This window comes from Malurus melanocephalus, unplaced genomic scaffold (assembly GCF_030028575.1).
Source record: "Malurus melanocephalus ecotype Western Australia unplaced genomic scaffold, MMel_1.1 scaffold_190, whole genome shotgun sequence".
Lineage (NCBI taxonomy): Eukaryota > Metazoa > Chordata > Aves > Passeriformes > Maluridae > Malurus > Malurus melanocephalus.
In genome coordinates, this window is record NW_026623422.1 from 1,289,333 (window position 1) to 1,301,195 (window position 11,863).

Here is an 11,863-nt window from a genome sequence, read left to right on the forward strand (position 1 = left end):
CACACAGAGGCACAGTGAGCCAAGAGGACACAAGAAGCAGCATCTTGGCAGAGAACAAGGGATGACGAACAGTGAAGGCCTTGACAGCAAAGATGAACAGTTTATGTTGGAGCAAGAGCCAGCCAACAAAAGGACAATAAGAGAGGAATGTGGTCAAAGCAACTGGCTGAAAAAACTGCAATCTTGTTTGGGGCAGATGCAGCAGTTCCAGACATGCCTTGCTCAGAGCAACTTTGAGCCTGCTCAGCTTATATTCTAAGTCTGCACATTATTCCTCATTCAAGGGTGGATGTTTGATCCAAGAYWGCTCAGAAAGGTTCCAACATTTATTATCCCACTGCTCAGTGGTACCACATGTTCATAAAATTTAATAGGATCTCAGGCTCAGCAATCTTTCCTACTGGGAATTCCTGCTTTTTCAAACTGAAAAGAGTTATTATTCTGAGTTCCTTTTCCAAAGGAAGAGAAACTAAAGCATGGATGGCAAAAAGATTTAACAGTCAGGTTTATCTGAACAAAGTCACAGACTGAATTCTCACCATTATCAACTTTCTGCTTCTTTGCAGAGACTTTCTTCTTCCCCGACACATTTTCCTGCTTTATCTCCTGGTGGAGCAGCACAGGTTCTTGCTTTTTGGCAGGAGACACAACAGAATCAGTCTTACTATCTTGATCATCTGCAACAGACAATTAAGACAATATGCTCTTCTGTATATTCTCAGCATTACTTTAAAATCAGTGAACCTGTAACAACCAAAGTCTCCACTCCCAGGAAAACAAACTCACATCTTTTAAATCAGAACACAAATTCATCCACACAGACACACACACACACACACACAATTCCCCAATCAGATGAGACCCCAAAGAAACAGGAAGGTTTAGCAGAGTCAAGAGACAGCACCCAGTGATTTTAAAGACAGGAATCTCATGTGCAAGCAGAACACACGGCAATGCAAGGAACAGTTTAACAACTCCAATTTAGATTTCACTGTGACAGAGCAGACAGCACATGTTACCCACATTAGTTTCTTATTTAGAAATGTACTTTTCCCCTCCATGAACCCACTTGGGCACTTAGAACACACATCCCCAATAGCTACTGGGACTGTGAGAAGCAGAAAATAAGTGTTTCCCATTAGGGAACTGTTCTTTTTAAAAGCAGTTTCTAGTGAGAATTTTTTTTTATCATTTTGGACAGCCTGTGCTATATTAAGAATCTTGTCAGAGCTGACACGCACAGCAYAGGGCTCTGGTGTCAGCTCCTGAAATCAAGGATAAGAGTTCATTGTGGCTGCCCTCAGAACGGTGCTTGCAGACCACATTTTAACTGTGCCACAGAGATTTTTGGAGAACACCCACAAACAATATTGGATACKTTCTCAGTTGGTAGTGGGTGGGTCTTGTTTCTCCATTTTTTTGGGTTGTTTTTTTTCAGAAAAAGAAAAAATTACCACATCAAGCAGCAATGTCATTCTTTTTCCTCRCTCCCTGTGCAAACCTGCTGTTCCTACATCTCACAAGGGGATCTGCAAATATCTTGAGTTTCATTTATTTCTAGAACTGGGTATTTTTRTTCTTTTTTCATTTCTATTCCTAGTCAAGACAAGCACACTGAGACATGTCAGCTGCTAAGGATACGGTCAAGACAGTCAGAACTAAATCTRAGGAGTTTCTGGTCTGTTCTAGGTTGGATATTCCAGTTACAACAGCCAGACCAGTTTTAGCATCAGCTCCATTCAGTTAGAGAGGTGCAGCAGGTRGGCAGCAATGAATCAACCACCAACCCATGAATCAGCCACCAAACACCTCTCTGTGCATTAAGCCTGAACTTAAACAGTGATTTATTTTACAGTCTGCTATGAGCTTTCTCGAGATGCCCTCCCTTATCAGAGCAACCACTCTTACGAYTCCACTTTTTCACAGCCTGACTCAGAAGGCACACAGCAAGCATCTACTGACTTCTCTCAGGTAATCAGATTTTTGATTGAGAGCAAAGCAGCCAAACCACACAGCAAAGCAGAGGAACGAGCTACTCTGTTTCACTTTATCTCTAGTAGAAGAAAGCAAGGACGGGAGGAGGAAAATCAGAGCACTGCTGCCAGATGAAAAACAGGGGGGAAAATAGCAATAGCTCATAAAAAAGGAGAAAGTTAGAAGGGAGCTTTGCCCCGTAGAGATCAGGCAGAACAGTTGTCAGAGACACTCTGTGGCCTTGCAAAAAGCAGAACACGGTTTTGGCGTTCTGTGCAAGAAGCATATGCAACRTCAGATACCCATTCCATTTTTCTGCTTCTTCTGCCCAGGCTTCTTCTTAGCTGCTGTTGATTCAGATGGTGGAGTGGGCTGTTTTGTAACAGGGACTGGATCTACTTTCTTGCCTGAAGACTTGGATCCTTCCGAGTCCTTAGTTACGTGATCATCTTGGTTGGCTTTGTGCTTCTTCTCCTTCTTCTTGCGCTCGCGGACGCCGGCGGAGGGCTCGGTGACACCCGAGGGGACAGCAGTGACGTGTTCTTCATCCGTGCTCAAGGCATCAGAGAGTTTAAAGTCCCGAGGGGCACTTTCTGAGTCAGACTCGTGGATGTTCCCGTTCTGAGCCTCTTTCTTCTTGTTCTTCTTCTTCTCGGTTTTCTTTTTGTCGGCCTTGCTAGGTGGGAATTTCAGGTCCCGTTTCTGTTTGGCGAGGACTTCGTCRTATAAAGTCTCTTTCATGAAAAGCCAGAAGAAGAGGAAGATGACGGTGATAACCACAGAAGGAATGAGGATGATAAAGTAGGTAGACTCATAAAACTCCATTGTGCTTTTTCTTAGCTATGATTGCTTAAAAAACCTATAGCAGAAAGAAAGGAAAAAAGAAGAAAAATTAGGTTTTGAACAGGTTTTCTCTCGGTGTTATTTCCTCCACCAATCATAATACTAAAATAAGATTTCTCATTGTTATAGAGTAGCCTCAAAGKAGCTTTAATAAAATTACCAAACTGTAACAGCTTCTGGAATCATTTACCATGGGCTTCAAAATTGTTGGCCTGGCTGATCTGGGAACAGAATAATTCCTTTCCCTTGCTTTTCTTCATCTTCCTCACTCTTCCTTCCCACATGGCTTTCATAAAGCTTTTGATTTCAGAAATACATGAGACAGCACTTTCACAGGCTGTGAAATAATGACCAGTATATGCAGAACATCACTTTTTTTTCCTTTTTTTTTTTCATAAATCAAACATAATGAATTGAGATTCTTATCTTAGCAAGTGGATGCTAAATTTCAGCTTCCTTTTGTTCCCAGATTTATGACAGCTTCAGTAGTGGAAAGAGGGGAAGACAGRAGAGAGCCCTGAATTTTAGCCAACCATAAAGAATCAGGTATTTTCAAAACTGCTTTTTGAAGTCTAAAACCCAGCTTCACACTCCTGAAAATTCCATACATTTATGAAGACAGGAAGATCTGTTACTTATTTTGAASATGTAACGGTATAAAACTTTCAGGGCATTTATACAGACCAGATGATTCCCGGATAATCTGCTGAAAGCAGTATTTTTATCACAAACACTAATTGATTTTTTTTAAAGCAGAAACCAGAAAGTCTAAAAAAAGTAAAAATTACATAAAAAACTCCTAACTTCAGGGTTAAGGCAAGCCAGATTTTCCCATTTGATAACTGATTGCTATGAACAGACCTGAATTTCTACAGGAAGAATCCAAATCTTCTTCAGACTGTTTGTTCCAAGGGGGGAAAAAAAAAAAAAAAAACCAAAATACCACCAAATACTGGGAAAAAAGAATCCAAACTAATTAGGCAAGAGCAATTCCCAATCCACCAACTCCATTTGAAACCCATCATGGGAAGCACGTAGTACAACTACATTTTCCTTTACACAACAAAAATGACTCTTCAACTCAAGCATCCCTTGGGAAACCCATTCTCTGGGGAATGAAAGGCAAGGGATTTAACCCAGGTTGCTCAGAATATTTCCACTGCTGCTTGGAAAATGAAAACAGATGAGCTTACTGAGGGCACAGGGAATGAAGTCCATGGAGAAGCTGCACAGTGAAGGGAGAGGACAGGCTCTCCTTGCCTCTGGGCAGAAGATTTACTTATTTAAAGTTGGTTTTACCTYAATTCCTGACTGTTTTGGAAGCTGCTATCACACTTGTGCCAGTGTGGAGAGAGCTCGGTGGAGTCTGGCTCTKGCTCAAGGGGGAATAGTTGTTATATAGAATAATTTCTGGACAGAGAGGAGTTACTGTGATAATATATTTGTACAGTGCATTGAGCAGCACAGAAAGCAAGGATTGGGAACTCTAATTTGGCTATTAAGTTATCCAAATAAAAGACTAACATTTCAATACACTAATTATTCATCAGTTGTCTTAACATGAAGTCTCCTCCCAGTTTGTATTTATTTTCTACATGCACACAGCTCACTGAAAATTACAGGGTCTAAAATTACATCCAGCACAGAAAGTTTTGGAAGGGCTGAGAGGGATGGGAAGAAAGGCTTGTCTTTTGGGGAGAAAAAGCACAGATGCTCAGAACGAAGCTGGAGCTTTCAAAATGATTAATTACAGCTACTTGATAAACCCAGCTCCCTGCACTAAGTGATCTAATAATAGTCATCTCTTGAAGGAAGCAGATCTTGAAAATTTGTCTCAGCCAAAGTCAATATTGAATGCTTACGGGGAAARGCTTATCCCCAAAGTAAATATGTAATTAAGCAGACTTGCCACAAGTGTAATTTATTTGATCTTTACATTACTGCAACAGTTACAACACCCAAGCACAAGGAGCCCAGCGGAGCCCAGCAGAGCCCAGCTCTGCCCTGCTGATGACACCAGCACACAGCCAGCCATGAACTCATGGGATGGACAGGAACACCCTGCCAGTCCCTACACATTCCCCAGCATCTGACTGACATCCCCAGCAGATGCTCAGGTCAAACCACAAGCTCAGAGGAACATGTGCTGTTAGAGAGGTTCAAGGCTCAAGGGTCAGGAGGGCACTGTGGCCATGGAGGCAGGACATGATCCCATAAAGTGATTGTTGCTCCCATACCAGAAAGGAGAGACACATTTAAAAGCTTCAGCTGCTTCCAGAGAAGTCATAAATACATAATTACAACAGCTACAACGGGTGGGGAATGTGTGCAGGACTAGCCAAGGTCTGATCTCAGAGCTGGACAGGCAGTGCAGCTCTGCCGAGCCTCCGGCCCCACCCTGCACTTCACCAAAAACGGGATCATCTCCCAGACTGGAGCAGGACACTGCAGTGATGAGGTSCAGAGCCTCTCCAGGCTCCAATCCTGCTCCTGTCCCTCTCCTGCTCATCAGAGCAAAGCCAATTGTGAACCATGTGGACCTGTCACCCCAAACACTAATCAGAGGCAGGTAGATCTGATCTCTTAACTCCATACAAAAATCCAGTTTTTCACACAGAAACAGGGCTCAAAAAAAAAAAAAACATAAACCTAAACAAAAGTCTCAGAGTGTAACCAGAATTGATTAAGCACACAGGAATGGCTAGCAAAAGCTCTGCTCTGATGGTCACACACTAATTTCTCATCTCAGCCCAGCAAGGGTATTTAAAACTCACTCTCWGGGATTCCACTGCTGCTGGCTCTATGCAGAATGATAAAACAGCATCCATCACACCACCCCCTGTCAAAATGTCTTTATAAAGTGGCATCCTTGCCATGGGGTAAATTGGCAGTGTTTTGGCTCACACACAGTTTCCAGTTGTCCTCTGACAATCTACAATTACGAAACAGTTCCATCATTCCCATTTATATTTCTGTATTACACTGACAMGCCATCTCGGAAAAAACAACCAATCTATAGGGGAGGGAAATACTCTATGCCATGCAAAAAGAAACAGGATGAAGAAACTCATTCTATTAAAGCAGGAAAAAGCAAATTGACACACCCTTCACCTACCAGCATAAGTGCTCCATTTAGTTTTACCATCCTGGTTAGGAGATGCTCTCACAAAAAAAAACCCAACTATTTCTCCACCAAAAGTGTTGCAACGGGACTTTTATCACTTGCAGTTCCCTCAGAGAACCCTCTGGGGTGGCTGCACCAGCTCCCCACCCACCCAAACTCACAATCCCAGCAAGGCACTCCCAGCAGCAATCACACTGCACACCCCCTCCCTACTGCCTATGAGAGACACAGTGACTTTAGCTACGTTTAAATTTCAAGGTATTTGCTGAAATACTCACCTTCCACTCGTATTTGATATTTAACCTGCTCTTGATCACGTTTCTTGGAGTCCAGCACCCGTGCCAGGCTCCCCCCTTGCAGACATGCTCCCGTCTCACCCGTAAATTCCAGACCTCACAACATCCCTTTAGTCATTCTGAAAAAGGGGAACAAGCTGCATCTGTCCCAGGCCGTGCACAGACCCAGTTACTGTTCCCATCCCGCCTTTAACAAAAGAATTGCACTTTTGTTCCCTAAACAGAGCCCRTGCCACAGAAAAATAACTATTTCTGAACTCCAGTGGGCTATTACTGCTTGCACCTGACTTCCCCTGCCAGTTCACACTGCCCTGGATTTTCTAACCCACCCCGTGCCTTTTCAAATTTAAATCTCAAGTTTCACCCTGTGCAGATATGGCGTTTCCCAGGATATTCATTCAGTTTAGGTCCAGGGGATTAACTTACTTGCGAAGATAGAAATAAATTATAGCTCCATCTGCCTAATGAGTCACTCATAGCTGAGCCCCAGCACATGAGAAGCATGGCTTCTATAAATGCTCGGGTCCCAAAATGCACATAATCCTCAGGGATTTGTGCCTCTTTGAAAAACTAACATTAAAGGGGAGAAATACAGGTACCAAGGTGCCTTTTTAAAATAATAAGCAGTTTAAGAGATACCACATATTATTTTGCTAAGGCAACAGCTCTTTTAATTGGGATATTTTCCTGGGATTTTCTCAAGCTGGYAAGCAGACTTATATCCAACACTAGGAAGCCAGCAAGAAGTCTCAGAGMAGTATCTGGCTTCAGTAAATTCCTCAAACAGATAAGACTATTTTTGTTCTCCCTAATCTGCACACAGTTTGGAAAACGTTCTGCATCAGCCAGCTGCAAAGAGGATCCTCTGGAAAACAGCTTCACTCCCAAGCTCATTGTCCCCCAGAGCTTTTTGGGAGAGGATACCCAGCAATTTGGGCAACTAAACCCAGATCTGCCACGGGCAAAGTACAAAATTAAACAAGAAGTTCAGCCACTCACATTCAAACAGCAGGAGCAACAAGCTCTCTGTGAGTTGTTCATGAGTATTACCTGACTAAAGCACTGTTGGGCTCAAGCTCTAGAAGGGGGGCTGCCAGAAAAACCTCAGGGTAGCTCGTTTAACATCAGTGTTGGTACAGTGTATGGGAAAACTGCAGAAATACAGCTTAGGTTGGTTTAGTTTTGTTTTCTTTTTAAGCAGCACTGTGTGCTACTGGAAAAACAAGATGGGTTTTTCATGCCCCAAGACAAGACACAAAAGACAGCAGAGCTGCTGCGATGTGACACAAAGGAGCTGGCAGAGCAGGTGGGGATTTTAGCCCATCAGACTTGCTYGAGTTCATTAACACCTGGCTAACTCCAGCAGGTGAGCCACACTGGGAAGGGAAGGAGCCTTTGCTGACCTCAGCCTTCCCAAAAACACCCAGTCCAGAGAACACCAGCAAGGAGCTGACTGCACCTGAGCAGGTTTTACACAGGACAGTAAGGTATTGCACATAAACCTAACCTGACACCTACGTAAGGAAAAGGCACAGCTTCCACTGAGATCACACACAACCTTCTCATGGGTCGCTTTTAAAACTGTACCATTTAAAGTCATGCACAAGGCACTCACCACCCAGAAAAGCCAAAAGTCTGAGTGGACCTGTGAGTTTCAAGTCCAATGGCAACATCAGAAGATTACAGAAGAGAGTCGTAGAATATCCTGAGTTGGAAGGGTTCCCCAAGGACCAGAGTCCAGCTCCTGGCCCTGCACAGACACCCCAATAACCCCACCCTGAGCATCCCTGAGAGCATTGTCCAAATGCTCCTGGAGCTCTGGCAGCCTCAGGGCTGTGCCCATTCCCTCAGGAGCCTGTTTAGTACCCCACCACCCTCTGGGGAAGATATCCTAATATCCAACCCAAACCTCCCCTGACACAACTTCAGCCATTCCCTCAGGTCCTGCCAYCAGTCACAGGGAGGAGATCAGCACCTGCTCCTCCACTTCCCCTTGTGAGGAAGCTGCAGACCAGGATCAAGTCTGTCCTCAGTCTCATCCCCTCCAGGCTGAACAAGCCAAGTGACCTCAGCCACCCCTGTCACAGCTTCCCCTACAGACCCTTCACCACTTCCATGGCCCTTCTTTGGGTACTCTCCAATACCTTCATAACATTCTTATATTGTGGCACCCAAATGTAAACCTTCCTATTCATATTCTTTTTTAATTCTAGTTTTATATCTCTATTTCCATGCTCTGTTTAGACCAGTCCTCTCAAACCCAAGACTGGGGGGGGGGGGGGAAGCAATAATAAACAGCATTTCAAGCTCTTGAGTTTTTCATTCCAGTATTTGCCCTGACAGCATGATCTGTGCAGCCACAGGAGAAAGSTGCAGACACTCAAAAACACCAACTGAGCCATTCAGGTATTAAAACTACTCTTCTCAAGAAGGAGACATGTTCAAGGGAAGCCCAACAGTGCTTGACACCCCCTACGAGGTGCTGACAGCAAAAGCAGAGCGAAGCTTGTCAATAAATCTTGCTCTCCACTTTATTTCACTGATACAATTAAGCCATTTGCAGAGCAAAAGCTCAGTGCTTCAAATACCCTCTAGGTAAATATTTTCCATTCCAAACATGCCGCTGTTTGTACCATCTGTTGGGCTCTGTCTGCTCTCAGTCGCTTGATGTTAGTTAACACAGACAAGCTCTTTATTAAATTCCAGAAAGAGTAGCTTTGCTTCAACAAAAGCCTTTACTTTCAGAGGGTTTTTTCTAATACAGCTTCAGAGCCAACACCTGACAAAATGCAGCAGCAGTGCTGAGAGGAAGCTGGGAGTGCAATACGGCTGCACAACCCTGCCACCAGAACCCTGCAAATGTCCTTGATCCCATCCCAGCGCCGGCAGCAGGGAGCACCCAGCATCCCAGCACCTCCCGCAAGAGGCTTCCACCACAGCCYGGCTGTTCGGGCAAGTTCCTACAAGATAAGGCAGGGCAGAGATTCACCAGGCAGCAGCTGACGCCCTGAAACCACCTGGGCTGGAGGATAAAGCCCGGAATTGGAATTAGCATCAGTGAAAGTGGAGCGAGCAACCCCGCGTTTAGCCGGGGATAAATGCGCGCACACCTAATGCTGGCACGGAGCGAGGAAAGCCATGCTGTGCTTTTCTGCCCAGCACCTCACCCAAATATCCCAAAACTGCACTGACCCTGTCACAGCAGCACCCATGGGGGTCACCAAAGCATGGGCACAAATGCACTGATATCAGGAACAGGGTGGCAGCAGGACCAGAGCAGGGATTGCCAACCCCCAGGGCATTGCGGTGGCACCTCCGGTCATGGGGGCAGTTTTGGGCCCATCACAAGAAGAAAGATGCTGAGGTGCTTGTCCAGAAAAGGGAACAGAGCTGGGGAAGGGTTTGGAGCACCAGGGATAATTTTAGGGGGCTCAGCCTGGAGAAAAGGAGGCTCACAGGGGACATTCTGGCTCCCAACAAGTCGCTGACAGGAGGGGGCAGCCAGGCAGGGATCAGACTGCTCCAAGGTAACAACATGTAGGACAGGAGGAAAAAGCTTCAAGTTGCACCAGAGGAGGTTTAGTTTGGATATCAGGGAAAATTTCTTCATYGAAAGAGTGGTCAGGCATTGGCACAGGCTGTGCAGTGCAGTGGTGCAGTCCCCATCCCTAAAGRGATTTAAAAGCCATGGGGATGYGGCACTTGGGGACATGGGTTAGTGGYGGCCTTGGCAGTGCCAAGGGAATGGTTTCACTTGATCTTACATGGCTCTTCCAACCTAAACGAGTCTATATTGTTCAGCATAGGAAATTSTAAGGAAACCAAAACATTTCTTGCAGCATTTGTGAGGGATGTTATTTGGGATAAAAGCCAGCATGCGTCGGGACCAGTGGAAAATGTCCCTGGCTCCACCAGACTCCAGAAACTGCAGGTTCCCCCTTTAAATCACAGCAGCTAACATACAGACACACATACACACACAGAGAGCCCTATTACCTCCAAATTCAGAAGCTAACAAATTATCTTTACACTACCTTTTTCCAAAGTGCCTGTAAAGAATCAAAGGTTTCTTTCTTCCAGCAGGAATTACTCAGCAAGTCTGCATCTTCCAAGGAGTCCCTGAGGCTTCCCCGGCTCCTTCCTTCACGCATTCGTGTACAGACAAGCTCTGCCCACACCACCATGAACTATTTGAGAGGCATTTAAACAACTGAGCAGCCAGCTCAGGCTTTTGGGTAAGCATTTCCCCTTTCCCTGCTCTCCACACAGGCAGGGACCAGATCAGACATTTGCTCTTCAATCACCACCCGCTTCCTTGCGCAGAGAACCGAGAAGCGATACTGCTCGAAATAGGAAGGCTTAAAAAMAGATCACAGAATTTTCTCAAAATAATACCACAAATAAGAGCCAAATCTGGCAGATTTATGGMCAAAGCTGAGTTTAGGTTCCCAGTCTGAGCAACAGTTCCATATGTCGTGCAGTTTTTGAGCATCAAGGGATCTCCTGCAACATGAACCCATCCCAGAAGCAYGAGCCAGGTACAGATTGGAGCCAGAACTCTTGGGTCAGCTATAGCATTAAACACACACAACCACACCTGAAATCTGCTTCTGCCCAGCACCTGGATGAGAGGTAAGAACTGAGCCACACCTGGTTTTATTCCAATTAGCTGTCTGGGAAGTTCACAGGGCTTGGTACAAGCCAGGTTGCTGTGACATTCCATAGAAGMTCAGCTTTACCACACACAAAAGCCATTTACACAGGTTTAAAGCTGCTGTGCACCTCAACAAAGGCTTTAAGACAGCTGTTATGGTCTAGTGTATAAATAATCTTCACCTCAGATCCATAGAAAGCCTCAGGGAGCAGCTACTGACCCCTAAAAGCCATGGGCAGGTACAATCCAGATCTGAGCCCAGCTGGGTTTGCTCACTCTGCCACAGCTTAATCCCTTTCTGACGCAGGAGTAAGTTGCATTAGTGTAAGCATGTTCATTCTGCACCTACCCCTGCCATGCTCTATTATTTTAACTCAGTTAAAACAAGGTCTGCAGCACCCATGGGAACGATGCAGTTGACCACCCTCTGGTCACAAATGAGGTAGAGCCCCAAATTCCAAGTAAAACAAACAAACAAAAAAAAAAAATAAGCTCACCTCCTGTGAAATTTAGCATTACTACATTCCTTTCATCTCCTTACACCCAATTCCAAGCACGGAAGGAAATTCTTGGCCACGAGGGTGGGGAGGCCCTGGCAAAGGTTGCCCAGAGAAGCTGTGGCTGCCCCATCCGTGGAAATGTTCAAGGCCAGGTTGGATGGGCTTGGAGCACCCTGGAACAGTGGAAAATGTCCCTGCCTGGGACAGTGGAAAATGGCAGGGGGTGGACACGAGATGGTTTTTAGGGTCCCTTCCAAACCCAAATCATTCTATAACAGAGGAAAGCAGGTATGAGCAGTAGCTGCTCAGTACTCAAATTCCTCTCATACCTTCACAGCAATMTGCAAAGAGAAAACAGCTGGAATTTTATATATWTAATATAAATATATACCCTTTAATATATACCCTAAGTGTATATAGCAAATATAACTATACAAATCTACATTCCTGCACTATGAATTCTTATTTTACA

General features: G+C 44.9%; 1 protein-coding gene across 1 annotated transcript in view; it reads right to left on the reverse strand.

Annotated features, from left to right (window-relative positions):
• Positions 1-11,863, reverse strand: part of KTN1 (kinectin 1) — a 74,261-nt gene that overhangs the window by 48,656 nt on the left and 13,742 nt on the right. Inside the window, exons 2-3 of the mRNA XM_057373214.1 lie at positions 2,277-2,833; positions 540-677 (exon numbers count right to left, since the gene is read on the reverse strand). Of these exons, the coding sequence (XP_057229197.1) occupies positions 540-677; positions 2,277-2,799 (661 nt within the window). The 5' untranslated portion in view covers positions 2,800-2,833. The remainder of the gene's footprint in view (positions 1-539; positions 678-2,276; positions 2,834-11,863) is intronic.